The 19940-nt window shown below is 48.6% G+C and overlaps 1 protein-coding gene across 3 annotated transcripts in view; it reads right to left on the reverse strand.

The window, feature by feature from the left end:
- fbxo41 (F-box protein 41) overlaps positions 1-19940 on the reverse strand; it is a 218086-nt gene that overhangs the window by 107635 nt on the left and 90511 nt on the right. For all 3 annotated transcript variants that reach the window (XM_069923315.1, XM_069923316.1, XM_069923317.1), the window contains 2 exons: positions 14361-14707; positions 3305-3546 (listed from right to left, as the gene is read on the reverse strand). In XM_069923315.1, the coding sequence (XP_069779416.1) occupies positions 3305-3546; positions 14361-14707 (589 nt within the window). The remainder of the gene's footprint in view (positions 1-3304; positions 3547-14360; positions 14708-19940) is intronic.

The raw sequence follows: 19940 nt of genomic DNA on the forward strand, positions 1-19940 counted from the left end.
CCTGTCTTATCCTTTTATAATTAGCCCTTCCCTCGATGAGTATTTTCCCAGTTTGGCTGTTTTTTATCCATTTCAGGTGCTATGTTGAAGCTGAGTTGTGGTCACTCTCACCAAAATGCTCCCCCACCGAGAGGTCCACCCCCTGACTAGGTTCATTCCCCAGAACCAGATCCAGTCTGGCCTCTCCTCTCATTAGCCGCTCCACAGACTGTGTCAGGAATCCTTCTTGGACACGCCTGATAAATTCAGCCCCATCCATCCCTCTTGCTGTCACTAGGTGCCTGTCAACATTAGGGAAGATGAAATCACCCATAACTACAACCTTGTATTTCCCACCGTTCTAAAATCTGCCTGCTCATTGGGGTTCCAAGGGCTATTTGGGGGGTCTACAGATGACTCCCAGCACAGTGATCACTCCCTTCCTGTTTCTGACTTCCACCCATACTGACTCAGTGGACACTCCCTCTGCAGCCCCTCCCTTTCTACAGCCATGATACTATCCCTGACAGTAATGGTACACCCCCCCTTACCTCCCATCCTATTCCTTTTAAAACCCCTAAACCCCAGTTCCTGTATCAGCCAATCCTGCCCTTCCTCCAGCCAAGTCTCTGTAACGGCCACAACATCGTGGTTCCACGTACTGATCCAAGCTCTGTTCATCCCCTTTATTCCTAATACTCCTGGCGTTGAAACAGACACATTTCAACCCCTCTGACTGTCTCCCTCTATGCTTTGTTCCCTGCCTGTCCTTCCTCACCAACTCAGAACACACAGCATCATGCTTTTGTCCTTCTACCCTAATCTCTGCCCTCCCATTCTGCTTCCCACAAATCTGAACACCAACTCTTAAGCCACACGTTCATCTGCCACAATTTCCTGTTCCTATCCTCTCTGGTGCATGGCACAGGCAGCGATCCCAAGATCACCACCCTTGAGGTCCTGCTTTTTAACTTCTTCCCTAACTCCCTATATTCCGTCTTCAGGACCTCATCTCTACTCTCCTATCTATGTCATTGGTCCCCACGTGGACCACGACATCCGGCTGCTCGCCCCCCCCACCTCGATCAGTGACATCCCTGTCCCTGGCACCTGGGAGGCAACATCCCATCCGGGAGCCTCAATCTCATTCATAGAACCTCGTATCCACTCATCTAACCAAGAGTGTCCAATCACCATTGCTCTCCTCTTCTCCCCCTTCCTTTCTGAGCCAAGGGGCCACACACTGTGCCAGAGACATGTCCATGTAGATCGTACCACCCCCCCCCCAACTTTATCCAAAACAGTATACTTATTGAGGGGAATGGCCACAGGGGTGTTCTGCACTATCTGTCTCCCCCTCCCCCCACAACCACCCAGTTACCTGCCTCCTGACTTTTAGGGGTGACTGTCTCCCTGAAGCCCCTCTCTATCACTGCCTCTGCCTCCCGAATGATCTGGACCATCCAGCTCCAGTTCCCTCACTCAGTCTATCAGGAGCTGGAGCTGGATGTACCTCTTGCAGCTGTTGTCAACAGGGACCATTATGTTGCCCCAGATTTCCCACATCCTGAAATCACGTTTCCACTGCCCCAGTTGCTGTCTCCATTAACTCTTCCTCATTTACATTCAAAGATCTTGCCTGCCCTTACCTCACTGGATTCAAGCTCGTCCTTAGCCTCTGCTCGCCAAAGCCTCGTCAGCCAAACCTTCCAAGTCCCACTCCTACACTGGGCCACTCACACACTTTCCGTTCTCCAAAGGCCGCTCCGCTTGAGCTACCCCTCTTTTTATTTATCATTGCCCCTTATCGTTATTACTCTTCCCCCCCCCCACCCATTACCATTCTATTTAACGTGTAACTTTCCCCCCACTCCCTTTTAAACTGCACTCACCTCCAACTGCTTCCCGGCATTCACAGTTCTCCTGTCCCTCACTTCTCCTCTTTCAGTGATGGTCCAAAATTACAACAGAGTAGATGTGGATAAGGTGCTTCCAATGGCGGGAGAGTCAAGGAGAAGAGGGCATTACTTCAGGATTGACAGGCGTCTGCTTAGAACAGAGGCACGTTCTTCAACCAGGAGGTGGTGAATCTGTGGAGGCCAAGTTATTGGGTGTACTTAAAGCAGAGGTTGTTAGATCAGACAGGGCATCAATGTTATGTGGAGAAGGATCAGCTCATAATTAAATGGTGGGGGAGACTTGGTGGGCTATGTGGCCTATTTCTGCTCCTATGTCTTTTTATCATGTGTGTATTCTGACAAAAAATTTGAACAGTTGTGGGGTGAACACACAACTCTGAAGTACTGCTGTGCTCAGCATGGTAGTGCGAGATTTCCTGCCAACCCGGCTGACTGGGGTCTTTCAGTCTAGCAACCAGGATCCAGATACAGAAGTGGGTGTTGAGACCCAGTGAGGACAGTTTATCGACCAGCCTCTGAGATATGATCATGTTGAATGGTGAGCGGAAGTCAATGAACCCAACAGCATGGCATATTCGCGAGATGAGTCAGGTCAAAGTGGAGGGTCAGAAATCATGTGTACTTTTGTCGGGAGGCAAACTGGAACAGGTCTGTTGGAAGGTGAGATTTGATGTGTTCCATTACCAGTCACTCAAAGCGCTTTATGATGGTTGAGGTCAGTGCCACTAGGTGGGAGTCATTTTGTCCAGTTCCAGTCGATCTCTTGGTCTCTGGGATGCCAGCGATTGCTTTGAACCCTGTGATACTGTGACAAGGATTTATGCGTCTGCATTCCCAGACCCCCTCTCTTCTCCCCCATTACGCAGTGCCCAACTATTTACTGTTTAAGCCTTATCCCAAGTGCATCAACCTCTGCATTAAATTCCATCTGTCATTTAGCAGCCCATTTTTCCATTTGATCCAAGCTTTGAAAGCCTTCCTTACTGTCCACTAACTCACAATCTGAGTTTCTTACTGCATATTTGCTGATCAAATTTAGGGTTAGGGTTAGAATTTAGATCACCCAGATCATTGATGGAGATGACAAACTGAACTGATCCCTGAAGCACAGACCTGGCCATAGGCCTCCAGTTAAAGGGGAAATCCTCTGCTTCTTCCAAAAAGCCAATGTCCAATTCAGACCTACTAGCTCATCCTGAATACTGAGCGACTAAACCTTTTGATCAACCTTCCATGTGCGACCTTGTCAAAGGCATAACTGAAGCTCTCCTTCATCAACTTTCCTGGTTATCACCTCGAAAAACTTTATAAAGATTGGTTGGATATAACCTACAAGGCACAGGGCCATTTTGACTGTAATAATGTAGTTAGGGATAGGAGCAGATTTAAGTCGATATTTTCGATACCTTGGAGGAAACTCTGGCATTCTCCAACAGAACTCTGGTCCAAACCGCTGGATGCCTGGCCACATATTTCCAGTCCCGACAGACTTCAGCTGTTTGCAATAGTGTCTTGGTGTCCAGATATGTAAAAATACAAAATAATGCTGCTCGCATCTTCAGCACCTCTGGACTGATGACTTCATTTGATTGTGATTGACTCCCCTTCTGATGTTTGGGTGTTTTGTAACCTACTGGTTTGGCATTACCTATGGACAAATCAAAGAAAGACATGCAAGTCAAAGATATGAGTAAATTGTTCAATGAACATTGTGCAATGAACCATTCAACATAATTTTGAGAAGAAACCAAATATCGAACCTATTCAACATGTAAACCGTAAGCTACCAGCACACGCTCTCAAATATCATCAATACCCCTCAGTCATATGATATCACTATAAAAACACAATTTCACAACTAGAGTGAAATCATGAATGATGAGTAATTTAAAAACAAGACCATTGCCCATTGGAGCAGAAATAGGCCATTCAGCCCATCAGGCCAGCCCCACCATTTAATCATGAGCTGACCCATACCCCCCCCTCAGCCCCACTGCCCGGCCTTCTCCTCATCAACTTTTATGCCCTGGCTAATCAAGAACCTATCAATCTCTGCCTTAAAGAGACCCAGCCTCCAGAACCATTTGTGGCAACAAATTCCACAGGTTTACCACCCTCTGATCGAAAAGAAATCTTTGACATTTCTGTTCTGAGCGATGCCCCTCAATCCTGAAGTTGTGCCCTCTTGTCCTAGACTCTCCCACCGCGGGAAACAACCTTTCTACATCGACTCTGTCCACACTTTTCAACATTCAAAATGTTTCAATGAGATCCCGCTCATTCTCCTCAATCCCAACGAGTCCAGGCCAAGAGCCATCAAACATGCCCAGAATCATCTTTGTGAACCACCATTGAACCCTCTCCAACGTCAGCACATTTAAACGAGGAGCCCAAAACTGCTCACAATGCTCCAAATGAAGTCTCACCGTATGTAGCCTCTGGCAGTGTGTGTATGGAAGAGGAGGGGGGAGGGGGGGCTGATTTGGGTTGGTTTGCTGTATGTGTGAGAAAAAGTTTAATATATTGTACATTTAAAATGTCACAATGTATAAGTTTTGAAAAAAAAACAAATATAAAATATTCCAAACAAAAGTGAGGTCTCACCAGGGCCTCATAAAGCCTCGACATCACATCCCTGCTCTTAGATTCTATTCCTCTCCAAGTGAACGCCAGCATTACATTTACCTTCTTCACCACCGACTCACCCTGCAAGTTCACCTTCAGGCTCTCCTACACGAGGATTCCCAGGTCCTTTTGCATCTGGTTATTTTCAAACTTCTCCCCATTTAGAAAATAATCTGCCGGTTTATCTTTTTTACCAAACTGCACGACCGTCCACTTTCTGACACTGTATTTGTTTTGCCACTTCTCTGCCCAATCTCCTCATCTGTCGAAGCCCTTCTGCAGCCTCCATTTCCTCTCCACGACCTGCTCCTCCACCTCCCTTCATATCATCTGCACACTTGGCCACAAAGACATTCATTCCATAATCCAAATCATTAATATACAACATAAAAAGAAGTGGCCCCAACACTGACCCCTGTAGACACCACCAACAACTGGCAGCCAAACAGAATATGATCCCTCTATTCGGACTCTCTGCTTCCTGCCAATCGGCCAATGCTCTACCCACACTAGTATATTTCCTGTTATACCATGGGTCCTTATCTTGTTCAGTAGCCTCACGTGCGGCACCTAGTCAAAGGCCTTCTGCAAATCCAAACACACAGCATCCGTTTCATCTCCCTTTATCCAGCCTGCTTGTCACTTCCTCAAAGAATTCCATAAAGTTTGTCAAGCAAAATTTTCCCTGACGGAAACCCTGTTGGCTTTGGCCAATCCTGTCATGGCCTCCAAGTACTTCGTAACCTCACCCTTGACAATCGACTCCAACATCTTCCCAACCATTGATATCAGGCAAACTGGTCTAGAATTTCCCTTCTGCTTTCTCCCTCGAACAGTGGGGTTGACATTTGCGATTTTCTCGTCCTCCCGAACCATACCAGAATCTTTCCTGAAAGATCATAACTAATGGCTCCACAATCTCTACCGCTGCTTCTTTCAGAACTCGAGAGTACAATCCTTCTGGTCTGAGAGGCTTATCCATCCTTCTACCATTCAGCTTTCTGAGCACCTTCTCACTTGAAAGAGTAACTGCCCTCACCTCCCTTCCTGATATCCTATGACATCTACCGCACTGCTAATGCCTTCCACAGCGAAGACTAATGCAAACCACTCACCTTTGCCATCTTCTTGTCTCTCATTATTGTTTCTCCAGCATCATTTCCCTGTGGTCCTATTTCTACTCTCACTTCTCTTTTACTCTTTATATGTTCCCTGGTGTTTGCTTATCCTGCCCTGGGGAAAGTGAAAAGTCCCAGCTCTGCTAACCTTGTCTCGTAAGACACATTCTCCAATCCAGGCAACATCCTGGTCAATCTCCTCTGCACCCTCTCCATATCTTCCACATCCCTCCTGGTGACCAGAACTGAACACAATACTCCTAATCTCTTACCAAAGATTTGTAGAGTTGCAACATGGCCTCTCTATTCTTGAACTTAAACTCTTAAACCCCTATTAATGAAGCCCAGCATCCCATAGGCCTTCTTATCTATCCTATCAACCTGTGCAGCGACCTGGAGGGATGTCTGGATTTGGACCTCAAGGTCCCTCTGTTCATCAACACTCTTAAGTAACCGACCATTAACCCTGTACTCAGCCTTCTGGTTTGTCCTTCCGATATGCATCACCTCACACTTATCTGGATTGAACTCGATCTGCCACTTTTCTGCCCAACTCTGCATCCTGTCTATATCCTGTGGTAACCTTCGACAACCTTCAGTTCCATCCACAACTCCTCCAAACTTCGTATCATCCGCAAACTTACTGACCCATCTGTCCGCCTCTTCATTTAGGTTATTTATAGGTCCCAGAACAGATCCCTGTGGCCCCTCCACTAGTCACTGATCTCCAGGTAGAATCATTTCCTTCCACTACTACTCTCTGCTTTCTACCACACAGTCAAGGTTCCGTGGATCTGGTGCCTCATGATGTTCTGAATGAGTCTCTCATGGGAAACATTGTCAAATGTCTTGCTAAAATCCATGTAGTCCACATCTACCACCCTACCCTCTTCCATGTGTGCAGGAATGAAGGTGATGCAAGTGGTGTACAAAATAATTTTCCAGGATTAGGAGTCTGAGTGCACAATAGCTGAAAAAAGACTTGGTCACTGTGCAGAGCAAAATTAATTAATTAAATCTTGACCTCCAAGAGACATCGATGCAAGCCCCTACATCAATAGTATCCTCCTTCAGGGACCCACAGAGGTGACAGTGGCACAGGCACTGGAGTTCCTAATCTCCGGGCTCCACAATCATGGCTGGGTTATCAAGAGAAGGTACAGATCTCAGCCGGATGGTCCTCTTCCTGTGAATCCAATGGTACTCAGGACAGAGGGACATTCTGGAGACAGCAAGCCCGCTGCATGCCATCTCCAGGACAAAGACCACCTTCCACTAGGGCCATGAACAGCAACTAGCTTTGAAACAGCTAAATAAGCTATGGTCCAGCAGGGGGACGGGATCGACACATGGTGGGGGTGTGTGCCCGAGCCTTTAGCCCAACCAGTTACCATACAGTCCTAGGTCTGCCACGAGGGCAGCCACCAATTCCCCAAAATGGGGAGGAAGCCAAAAACGTAGGTGAGTCAATGGTGTCTCAGAACTACTCTGCTAAGGAGCTAACCGGGTGGGGGGGCCACAACACTAGCAGCAGCCAGGTGGAAGACGAGGGGGCTCCCACTTCCCTTCTCCCTCATTGGGATGCGAGAGCCCTGGGCGGTTTGTCTGGCCAGTAGATGATTTCAACACCTGCGGGCGCTGCCAGAAGGGGTCAATGGTGGCACTATCCAATGGGAACAGGTAGTGACTGCGCACTGGGCCAGGTTCCTAGCCGTCCAAGTATGAGGCTGACATGGCCGCCCTCAGTGGCACACTGCTGGCATTAGGACATGGTTAGGGAATGGGCACTGATTGTGGGTATCTATGGGGACGCCCACAAGCACCACCTCCCAAGGAGCACAAAGGTGACTAGTGCCTTGGTGGAGTATTTGATCACTGCCGCAAACCCTGATGTTAGAGGGGTGGTCTGGGAGGCCATTGTCCTCCTGAAGGGATCAGTAAGCATGTTCCAGAGAAATGGAGACAAGTACTCTCTGAAGAGAGCATTATTTTGGGGGGGGGGGGGGAAGCCACGTGGGGGTGAAGCTTCCCATGAACTGCCCTCTTCAACATGGACCAGCCTCCCTCTGCTCTTCCCTGTCCAGAAATGGCCCCTGACTAATCTATTTTTTGAGCTTTCCCACAGGAGAAGAGTACCCTTCAATCCCCCTCCTCGATCTGAGGGTCCATTGGCACTCAAATCACTGATTTCAGTACCAACACCCCCAATGGCTGTGGACATTCGATCGTGGACCTTTTTGTTTTTCAGTTACCCTGAGAATGACTCTGAATGGACGTTGTGTTCTTTTTGTTTCACTTGACAGTGACAGCTTCGCTTCAGCCTCCCATTAACAGAAGCAAAACACCTCCTGGGATGGGGGCTTCAGGAGCCTTTCTTTAAAAAAAAACGATTTGACGAACTCTGTCCCGACTCCTCCTGGCTCAGGGATCATGGCACCATTTAAAGAAAGCGTGAGCAGGAATGGCATCCTGCTGTTGGATGACAGCCCAGGGAAGCTGGGCGCCCCAGGTATATCCTGGATACATGCCTGCCTGCCTAGCATCTGCCTTACCCTGGATAGCAGAGTGGCGACAGCTGGGCTGTGCTTTGGGAGCGCCCAAGTATGGGGCAGGGGTGCGGGATGCGCAAGCCAAGTGAGACCTAGCACCTCGTGGATGACTGTCTGCTTGCAGACATTGGTGGTGGGGGTGCTCACATCTGCTAGCCAAGCCAGAGAAGCCAATATGAGTCGGGGACCAGACAAAGTCCTTTTTCTGCCCTCCCCTCTGACGCTAGGGAGCAGCTCCCACAGAATCCTGCTCTATCAGTAACACTGCACCCCTGTTTGGACAGGGTGGGGTGGGAGGGGGTGGTGCTGGTGAGATGCTGTCATTGGATTTGAGTATGTGCCTTGTCCAGCATAAGGAGGGTATTTGTATATACATTTATATTGTTGTTTTAACATGTTTTTGGTTTGTGAAGCCAGTAGCCAGGAAGTGTATAGGGGTGAGATGGAAGTCCAACTCCCAGCCAAATATCCACGATGGAATATGGAAATACAGGGTTGAAATCCCCTGGAGAAAATCACCGACAATTTACAGAAGAGATAGGACACATTCGTTGAAATGAGGCACATTGGGGCACAGATATAATTCATACCCCCCTCCCCCCTGAATAAGAGAAAAGAAACAATCCATCCCAGTAGGTAAAGGATTAAGAGCATGAAATGGGGAATGTGGCACAGTTGACATGTATTATTTAACATCCAGGGTCCTCTCACCTCGAGGAGGATCGTTGTCAGTCTTTAGATGGTTTCTGTATTTTTATATTTTGGAATTTGTATAATTTAAGGGATAGAGAGGGGAGGGAGAGATAAGGGCTCTGTAAATCATATTATGTGGAAAGTGAATGTAAAATTGTGTTATTGGATTTACGAGTCTGGAAAATCAAAATATTAAAAAAACCATGTTTTTGTTTCTTTAGTTATAATACGTACACAGTATCACTGTGATTCTGAGGGGTGGACAATTGTGTGTGGGGAAAACTCCCTGCCTATTGCTTGTGGTCACGTGGCCTCCCCGTCTGAAACTCATTGGGAAGTCACACCTCCTGTCAGTACTTGGTGAGCTCTTTGTTCCACTCAGCTACAAGGTTGTAGGCAGTGCTACAAACTGGAGGCAGAATGCCATTTAAGATTAGGCTCAGACCACTGGTCAGTGCACACCTTCCCATTGGCGGGTTAAAATCATCCAGCATCCTCATTGGCTAGAGCCCTGCATTGAGGACCACCACAGAGGAAACGTGCTCTCTCGGCCTTGTGGTGCTATCACTGGACACTGCTCCAAGCCAGAACACTGCTGCAGACATTGCTGAGATGGGTCACAGGTAAGGTGCACGGTGCACTGAAGCTGGATCGTGAAATTGCAATAGATCAACACTGGCAGTAGAGTCGCTGCTCTCAACTGATCAGGGGTCTGAGAGCATGTGTATACTTGTGAGTCCAGTGGTACAGATCCTCCTTCCCACATACAGGGGTCCAGGAGGGTGCGTTTCACTCCTGCTAATAGGGTGTGAATGACTGCAATGCCTGTGTAGATTAATACTTGTATACTAACGTTGTATATCTAACGTTCTTCCCTGTTTGTTTCCTGTTACGATCGGTTCCCACTCTCCCTTATAAATTGTGAGAGTCTGTTCCACTCTCCCTTATAAATTGTGTGAGTCTGTTCCACTCTCCATAATAAATTGTGTGAGTCTGTTCCACTCTCCCTTATAAATTGTGAGAGTCTGTTCCACTCTCCCTTATAAATTGTGAGAGTCTGTTCCACTCTCCCTTATAAATTGTGTGAGTCTGTTCCACTCTCCCTTATAAATTGTGAGAGTCTGTTCCACTCTCCCTTATAAATTGTGTGAGTCTGTTCCACTCTCCCTTATAAATTGTGTGAGTCTGTTCCACTCTCCCTTATAAATTGTGAGTCTGTTCCACTCTCCCTTATAAATTGTGTGAGTCTTTTCCACTCTCCCTTATAAATTGTGTGAGTCTGTTCCACTCTCCCTTATAAATTGTGAGAGTCTGTTCCCCTCTCCCTTATAAATTGTGTGAGTCTGTTCCACTCTCCCTTATAAATTGTGTGAGTCTGTTCCACTCTCCCTTATAAATTGTGTGTCTGTTCCTCTCTTCCTTATAAATTGAGTGAGTCTGTTCCACTCTCCCTTATAAATTGTGAGAGTCTGTTCCACTCTCCCTTATAAATTGTGTGAGTCTGTTCCCCTCTCCCTTATAAATTGTGTGAGTCTGTTCCACTCTCCCTTATAAATTGTGAGAGTCTGTTCCACTCTCCCTTATAAAATGTGTAAGTCTGTTCCACTCTCCCTTATAAATTGTGTGAGTCTGTTCCCCTCTCCCTTATAAATTGTGTGAGTCTGTTCCACTCTGCCTTATAAATTGTGAGAGTCTGTTCCACTCTCCCTTATAAATTGTGAGAGTCTGTTCCACTCTCCCTTATAAATTGTGTGAGTCTGTTCCCCTCTCCCTTATAAATTGTGAGAGTCTGTTCCACTCTCCCTTATAAATTGTGAGAGTCTGTTCCACTCTCCCTTATAAATTGTGTGAGTCTGTTCCACTCTCCCTAATAAATTGTGTGAGTCTGTTCCACTCTCCCTTATAAATTATGTGAGTCTGTTCCACTCTCCCTTATAAATTGTGTGAGTCTGTTCCACTCTCCCTTATAAATTGTGAGAGTCTGTTCCACTCTCCCTTATAAATTGTGTCAGTCTGTTCCACTCTCCCTTATAAATTGTGTGAGTCTGTTCCACTCTCCCTTATAAATTGTGTGAGTCTGTTCCACTCTCCCTCTCCCTTATAAATTGTGTGAGTCTGTTCCACTCTCCCTTATAAATTGTGTGAGTCTGTTCCACTCTCCCTAATAAATTGTGTGAGTCTGTTCCACTCTCCCTTATAAATTGTGAGAGCTTGTTCCACTCTCCCTTATAAATTGTGTGAGTCTGTTCCACTCTACCTTATAAATTGTACGAGTCTGTTCCACTCTCCCTAATAAATTGTGTGAGTCTGTTCCACTCTCCCTTATAAATTGTGAGAGTCTGTTCCACTCTCCCTTATAAATTGTGTGTCTGTTCCACTCTCCCTTATAAATTGTGAGAGCTTGTTCCACTCTCCCTTATAAATTGTGTGAGTCTGTTCAACTCTCCATAATAAATTGTGTGAGTGTGTTCCACTCTCCCTTATAAATTGTGTGTCTGTTCCACTCTCCCTTATAAATTGTGAGAGCTTGTTCCACTCTCCCTTATAAATTGTGTGAGTCTGTTCCACTCTCCATAATAAATTGTGTGAGTCTGTTCCACTCTCCCTTATAAATTGTGAGAGTCTGTTCCACTCTCCCTTATAAATTGTGAGAGTCTGTTCCACTCTCCCTTATAAATTGTGTGAGTCTGTTCCACTCTCCCTTATAAATTGTGAGAGTCTGTTCCACTCTCCCTTATAAATTGTGAGAGTCTGTTCCACTCACCCTTATAAATTGTGTGAGTCTGTTCCACTCTCCCTTATAAATTGTGTGAGTCTGTTCCACTCTCCCTTATAAATTGTGTGAGTCTGTTCCACTCTCCCTTATAAATTGTGCGAGTCTGTTCCACTAACCCTTATAAATTGTGTGAGCCTGTTCCACTCTCCCTTATAAATTGTGTGAGTCTGTTCCACTCTCCCTAATAAATTGTGTGAGTCTGTTCCACTCTCCCTTATAAATTGTGTGAGTCTGTTCCACTCTCCCTTATAAATTGTGAGAGTCTGTTCCACTCTCCCTTATAAATTGTGTGAGTCTGTTCCACTCTCCCTTATAAATTGTGAGAGTCTGTTCCACTCTCCCTTATAAATTGTGTGAGTCTGTTCCCCTCTCCCTTATAAATTGTGTGAGTCTGTTCCACTCTCCCTTATAAATTGTGTGAGTCTGTTCCACTCTCCCTTATAAATTGTGTGAGTCTGTTCCCCTCTCCCTTATAAATTGTGCGAGTCTGTTCCACTAACCCTTATAAATTGTGTGAGCCTGTTCCACTCTCCCTTATAAATTGTGTGAGTCTGTTCCACTCTCCCTAATAAATTGTGTGAGTCTGTTCCACTCTCCCTTATAAATTGTGTGAGTCTGTTCCCCTCTCCCTTATAAATTGTGTGAGTCTGTTCCACTCTCCCTTATAAATTGTGAGAGTCTGTTCTACTCTCCCTTATAAATTGTGAGTCTGTTCCACTCTCCCTTATAAATTGTGTGAGTCTGTTCCACTCTCCCTTATAAATTGTGTGAGTCTGTTCCACTCTCCCTTATAAATTGTGTGAGTCTGTTCCCCTCTCCCTTATAAATTGTGAGAGTCTGTTCCACTCTCCCTTATAAATTGTGTGAGTCTGTTCCACTCTCCCTTATAAATTGTGTGAGTCTGTTCCACTCTCCCTTATAAATTGTGTGAGTCTGTTCCACTCTCCCTTATAAATTGTGTGAGTGTGTTCCACTCTCCCTTATAAATTGTGTGAGTCTGTTCCACTCTCCCTTATAAATTGTGTGAGTCTGTTCCACTCTCCCTTATAAATTGTGTGAGTCTGTTCCACTCTCCCTTATAAATTGTGTGAGACTGTTCCACTCTCCCTTATAAATTGTGTGAGTCTGTTCCACTCTCCCTTATAAATTGTGGGCGTCTGTTCCACTCTCCCTTATAAATTGTGTGAGTCTGTTCCCCTATCCCTTATAAATTGTGTGAGTCTGTTCCCCTCTCCCTTATAAATTGTGTGAGTCTGTTCCACTCTCCCTTATAAATTGTGAGAGTCTGTTCCACTCTCCCTTATAAATTGTGTGAGTCTGTTCCACTCTCCCTTATAAATTGTGAGAGTCTGTTCCACTGTCCCTTATAAATTGTGTGAGTCTGTTCCACTCTCCCTTATAAATTGTGAGAGTCTGTTCCACTCTCCCTAATAAATTGTGTGAGTCTGTTCCACTCTCCCTTATAAATTGTGAGAGTCTGTTCCACTGTCCCTTATAAATTGTGTGAGTCTGTTCCACTCTCCCTTATAAATTTTGTGAGTCTGTTCCACTCTCCCTTATAAATTGTGAGAGTCTGTTCCACTCTCCCTTATAAATTGTGAGAGTCTGTTCCACTCTCCCTTATAAATTGTGTGAGTCTGTTCCACTCTCCCTTATAAATTGTGTGAGTCTGTTCCACTCTCCCTTATAAATTGTGTGTGTCTGTTCCACTCTCCCGTATAAATTGTGTGAGTCTGTTCCACTCTCCCTTATAAATTGTGTGTGTCTGTTCCCACTCTCTCATAAGTTGTATGTGTTCCCCCGCTCCCTTATAAATTATCTCTCATTAATTGTTGTGTTAATAAAATTATGTTTGATTGCAAACTCCTTCAGCATAACTTCTGAAGGATAATTCTGGGAATAAAGGGTCATCATACATGGAACATTCATTTGACAGCTCTTGGCCTGCATGCATTGGAATTTTGGAAAATGAGGGAGGGCAAATGTCACTGTAACATTCAAAATTTGAAAGGCATGAACAGAGTAGATGTTGTTTCCCATGGTGGGAAAGTGTAGGAATAGAGGACACAACTTCAAGGATTGAAGGGCATCCCCTTGGAACAAATGTGTGCAGAGGAATTTCTTCACCCACTGGATGGTAAATCTGTGGAACTTATTACCATAGGCCGTTGTGGCAGGCAGGTCATTGGGTGATTGTTAGGTTCTTGATGAGCCAAGGCACCAAAGGTTATGGAGAGAAGGCCAGGCAGTGGGGCTGAGTGGGAGAATGGATCAGCTCATGATTGAATAGCAAGGCAGACTCAATGTGCTGAATGGCCTTTTTCGGCTCCTACGTCTTCGAGTCTTATAGTCGAAAACCTTGTCTGCCAAAGACACGTGGGCCAAAGGGCCTGTTGTTTTCTGTTTTGAGGCCAGTGCCTGTGATGAACTTAGCAGTTAACAATAAGCAACAAATGGTGGGCCTGCCTGTTTTGAGCCCATGCCAGGAATGAATACAAAAGAGAGACAGGAGATTGCCGACAAGGAATCTGAGGGTAAACACACTCGACTGGAGGAACTCAGCAGATGTGGGAGAGGAAATAAATGGTTCTGGCTTGAAATGTCAACTCCCTTTTTTTGCACTGAGGCTGCTCGAGTCACCGAGTTCCGATCAAATTACGACCAACTCACGAATGAGCAAAGGATACGGTGCCACACCTACCGGTACTGAGTCGATATGCCCGGGCTCGATTGGACCCAAATCTCTGTGGCTCTGTTGAACTTTTACTTTCTTGTTCCCAAACTTCCATCTCCGATTCTGTGGTCCTGGACCCTGCATCAGATACATCACCTTCTTCTCCCTCCGTACTGTTACGGTATGGCCTCCGCTTCCAGTTTTGCACAGCGTGTCTCCGCAGAGCGGAATTTCGTGATGTGGGATCTCTGGTCCCCTTTCTATCAGAATGAGGCACTTGTTTGTGATGGCAGTTGTGCTCTGGACTCTGTTCTGGAGGCTGCATCAAATTGTCACTATCGTAAAGTCGTGACACGTGGGCAAGAGGCTTTGGTCTAGAAGCAAAAGCAGAATGGCTCAAAAAGCACGTGACTAAATCGCCCTGAGTGAAATCAATACCAATCTTTGTCAGTTTACCATATTCATTTTTAAAAGTGAACATAAAAAGGTTGAGAAGTTACAAGCAGGCAGCCAAACCTAAGATGCAGGCCGCAGGCAGCTGTGTGACTCTCAGTGCAATGGTGACACGGAATTGATCTTGGCCTGGAATTTTGGAGAATATGGGGGATCTCATTGAAACATTTTGCATGTCGAAAGGCATGGACAGGGTAGATGTAGAAAGGTTGTGTCCCATAATGGGAGAGACAAAGACAAGAGGGCACAACTTCAGGAATGAAGGAAGTCCATTTAGAACAGAGATGCAGAGGAATTTTGCAGCAAGAGGGCGGTAAATCTGTGGAATTTGTTGCCACAGTCCATTGTGGAGGCCAGGTCATTGGGAGTATTTATGGCAGAGATTGATAGGTCTGTGGCGGCTCACTATTAGGCAGGCGAACCAGCCCCGCTTGTAATCCACGCGGCAGGGCAGCTGGCCAAAATGGCGCCTTCGAGGGTTTCCCCTTCTCAGCACAGGGCTCAGAAGCCCGCGCTGCTGGACCACATGACGCTCGGGTGACGTCAGCACAAGTCCAGCCCAGCAGCCTGCAAAAAAATCAGTTCTGCTCACTGAGCTCAACCCATTTGGTTGCGTGTTCTTTCAGTAGCAGTGTAGCCTCCGCTACAATTGGTGACCCCATCATGAGCCAGCCTGGGATCAGTGCTATAGCCGTGAAACTGCCTGAATTCTGGGTTCAGGAGCCGGAGACCTGGTTCGGCCACGTGGAGGCTCAGTTTCACCTCCGCCAGATTTCATCCAACATGACCAAATTCTACCATGTGGTTGCCGCCCTGGACCAGGCCACCACCAAACACGTGCTGCAACTCGTTCAGCTCCCACCCGCCGAAGACAAATACGAGACCATCAAGCGAGTGCTCACTGGATCCCTCGGACTATCCAGGCGCCATCGTGCCGCTGGGATGCTGCACCTTGACGCCCTGGGGAACAGGTCCCCGATGGAGCTGATGGACGAGATGCTCACACTCATGGGTGATCACACCAACTGTCCACTTCCGCTCTTTGAGCGCATTTTCCTCGACCATCTGCCCGAGGACATCTGGCCGTTACTGGCCCAAGAGAGCTTTTCCGACCTGAGGAAGGTCGCTCAGAAGGCCCAAGAACTATAGATCGAGCAATTCCCGGAGGGCTCGGCGGTCCAGCAGGTCATAAGGCATGGGTATGACCACGCCAAGCCTGCCCCTAGTGCTGTGGTAGAACACCCGGCCCCTGCAGGGGCCACCAAAAGTATAACCAGGGGAACGGCATCCGCTCCAGGCCTCTGTTTCTACCACCAGCGCTGGGGAGCCAAGGCCCGGGAAGTGTCGTCAACCCTGCTCATTCCAGGGAAAGACCAGGCCGGCCACTGTTAATGGCTGTGGCGGCTGGCCAAGTACACAGCCTCCTCTACCTGCGGAACTCAGTCAGCGGCTGGCGCTTCCTCGTTGACACTGGGGCCTGGATCAGTGTCATCCTGGCCACGGCCATCGAGTCCAGGAACCAACCTCGAGGATCTTCCCTCCGTGCAGCCAACGCAACAGAGATCTGGACATATGGAGGCAAGACAGCCCAGTTCCAGATCGGCCGATTAAAGTTCTCGTGGAGGTTCACCGTCTCGTCCCTTCCGACCGCCATCCTGGGTGCCGACTTCCTTCTCGCCCACAGGTTTCTGGTGGACATTCGGGGTAGGTGCCTGGTGGATGCCCGTACTTTCCAGGCCATTCGCTTCGACACCTCCTGCACAGAGCAGCCACAGATGGCCACGATCAGCATGCCCAGAGAGGAGTTCCAGTGAATCCTGGACAAGATTCCGACCCTCCTCAAGCCACAGTTCTCAACTGCCTCGCTGCGCCACGGGGTGTTCCACCACATCCCCACCCGGGGCCCACCGGTTCACGCCAAGGCATGCTGGCTCCCGCCTGACAAGCTCCAGCTGGCAAAGAAGGAGTTTTCACATCTGTTGGAGCTGGGGATCATTCGGTGGTCCGACAGCCCGTGGGCCTCACCACTCCACCTGGTCCTGAAAGCCTCCGGTGGCTGGCGCCCCTGCAGAGACTATCAACAGGTCAACGAGACAACAGTTCCTGACTGTTACCCCATCCCTCACATCCAGGACTTGAGGCCAACCTACATGGTGCGAGGGTTTTCTCCAAGGTTGACCTGGTGCGCGGGTATCACCAAATCCCGGTGCACCCTGAGGACATCACCCCCTTCGGCTTGTTCTAATTCCTTTGCATGCCATTCGAGCTCAAGAACGCCGCTCAGACCTTCCAGTGCCTCATGGACTCTGTGGGCAGGGACCTGGATTTCGTCTTCATTTACTTGGACGACATCCTCATTGCCAGCAGAGATCGGACGCAACACAAGGCTCTCTTCTCCCGGCTGGCCGACTTGGGCCTCAACATCAACCCAGCCAAGTGCCATTTCGTGAAAGAGTCCATGCAGTTCCTGGGCCATACCATCACAGCCAAAGGAACCACACCTGGTGCTACGAAGGTCATTGCTATCAAGGAGTTCCCACGTTCGGACAATCTCAAAGGACTGCAGGAGTTCGCGGGTATGGTCAACTTCTACAACCGATTCATCCCGGGAGCTGCGCGCATCATGCAGGCGCTATTCGCCCTCATCGCAATCAAGCACAAAACGCTCACCTGGACCCCAAAGGCCTGCAGTGCATTCAAGGCTTCCGAGGACACCCTCTCGAAGGCTACCATGCTCGCCCACCCGCACACTGACCTGCATATGGCGCTCTCCATCTATGCCTCTGCCACAGCCGTCGGCGCCGTCCTGGAGCAGCAAGACAATGGAAGCTGCTGGCATTCTTCAGCCGGCTTCTCCACCCACCAGAGCGCAAGTATAGTGCTTTTGGCCATGAGTTATTGGGCATTTACCTGGCGGTGCGGCTTTTCCGCTATTTCTTGGAGGGGAGGATTTTTACCATCTTCACTGACCACAAACCCTTCACCCAGGCACTCGCAATGGCGAAGGACCCCTGGTCGGTCCGTCAGCAGTGTCACCTCTCCTTCATGTTGGAGTTTACCACCGACATTCGGCACAAGGCAAGAAAGGACCACGTGGTCGCCGATGCACTCTCGCGACCAGCCATCTGCGCGCTGACGCCCGGCCTTGACTTCGACCAGCTTGCCTTCAGGACTGCCATCACGGGGCTGCGGTTCCGAGACCTCCCGACTCCGAGCGGCAGAAGCACCGTCCTGTGCGATGTCTTCATGGGCACCCCACGGCCAGTGGTTCCCCAGCAGTGGCGCAGGCAAATCTTCCATCACATCCACAACCTTTCAGGTCTATGGTCCGGATGGTGGCAGAGTGGTTAGTCTTGCATGGGCTGCGGAAGCAGATCACGGGCTGGGCCAGAACATGCACCCATTGCCAAATGTCCAAGGTACACAGGCACACCAGGGCACCCGTGCAAGAGTTCGAGCACATCCAAGAATGGTTCAGCCACATTCACGTGGACATAGTCGGGCCCTTACCCATTTCCCGGGGCAACCTTTACCTGTTCACTGTGGTGGACCACACCACTCGTTGGCCCGAGGCCATCCTGATGCCGGATGCCTCCATGGACTCCTGCTCCGAGCACTGTTGCACAGTTGGGTCACCTGGTTCGGTGTTCCGAATCACCTCACCACCGATCGGGGCACCCAGTTCACTTCTGCGCTCTGGGCACAGCTCGCCAACAGGATGGGGATTGAGCTACACTGCACCACGGCCTATCACCCACAGGCCAAAGGGCTGGTTGAGCGTCTGCACCACCACCTTAAGTTGGCACTTATGGCCCGCCTCACCGGTCCCGACTGGGTGGACAAACTGCCTTGGGTGATCCTGGGCATCCGCTCCACGCCCAAGGAGGATCTGCAGGCGTCATGAGCTGAGCTGGTCCACGGCACACTGCTGGCACTTCCTGGTGAGTTCATCAACATGCCTCACAACCCCCAGTGGTCGCCGCACGAGCTGCTTCCCCACCTCCGGGCCCGCTTGGACTCCTTCGCACCCCCATCGCCGCCCACACACAGCTCATTTTCGGCGGGGCCTGCCTACGGCACCTCTGCAGAGACCTTATGAGGGGCCATACAAAGTTGTCCAGCATTCAGGCTGGACACCAGCGACAGGTGGGAACTGTTTACTGTGGACAGGCTGAAGCAAGTGCACCTCGACCCCACCGAACCAGTAATTGTGGCCCAGCCCAAGCGAGGCCGCCCAGCTAAAAAGGTCATTGGCGCCGGTTCTGGGAGGGGCTGTGTGGCGGCACACCACTAGGCAGGTGAACCGGCCCCACTTGTCATCCTCGTGGTGGGGTAGCCGGCCAAAATGGTGCCGTCAGGGGTTTCCCCTTCTTCTCAGCACAGGGCTCAGAAGCCCGCGTTGGGGGACCACGTGGTGCCCAGGTGATGTCAGCACCCCCCAGCGCGGTTCTCAGCTTGGTCCGGGCTGGGAGTATAAGTCCAGCGCAGCAGCCTGCAATAAATCAATTCTGCTCACTGAGCTCAACCCGTCTGGTTGTGTGTTCTTTCAGTAGCAGTGTAGCTGCCACTACACGTCGTTGATTAGCTTGGGCATCAAAGGTCGCAGGGAGTGGGGCTGAGTGGGGAAATGGATCAGCTCATGATGGAATGGCGGGGCAGACTTGGTGAGCTTAATAGCTGATTTCTGCTCCTATATCATGGTCTTAACAGTACAGCACAGAAAATAGGCCATTTGGCCCTTCTAGTCAGTGCAGAACAATTATTCAGCCAAGTCCCATTGACCTGCACTTGTTCCACAGCCCTCCATACCTCTCGCATCCATGTACCTGTCCAAATGTTTTTTAATTTTAAAATTGAGCCTACATTCACCACTTCAGTTCATTCCACATCCCCACCACTCTGTGCATGAAGAAGTTCCCCCTCACGTTCACCCTAAAACTTTTCTCCTTTTACCCTTAACCCAAGTCCTCTGGTTTTTATCTCACCTGCCCTCAGTGGAAAAAGCCTCCATCAAATCTCCCCTCATTTTTCTACACTCCAGGGAATAAAGTCCTAACCTGTTTAAGCTTTCCCTGTAACTCAGTTCTCAAATCCTGGCAACATCCCAGTCAATCTTCTCTGCACTCTTTCTATCTTATTGATATCCTTCCTGTA

The sequence above is a fragment of the Narcine bancroftii genome, chromosome 3, assembly GCF_036971445.1.
Source record: "Narcine bancroftii isolate sNarBan1 chromosome 3, sNarBan1.hap1, whole genome shotgun sequence".
Classification (NCBI taxonomy): Eukaryota; Metazoa; Chordata; class Chondrichthyes; order Torpediniformes; family Narcinidae; genus Narcine; species Narcine bancroftii.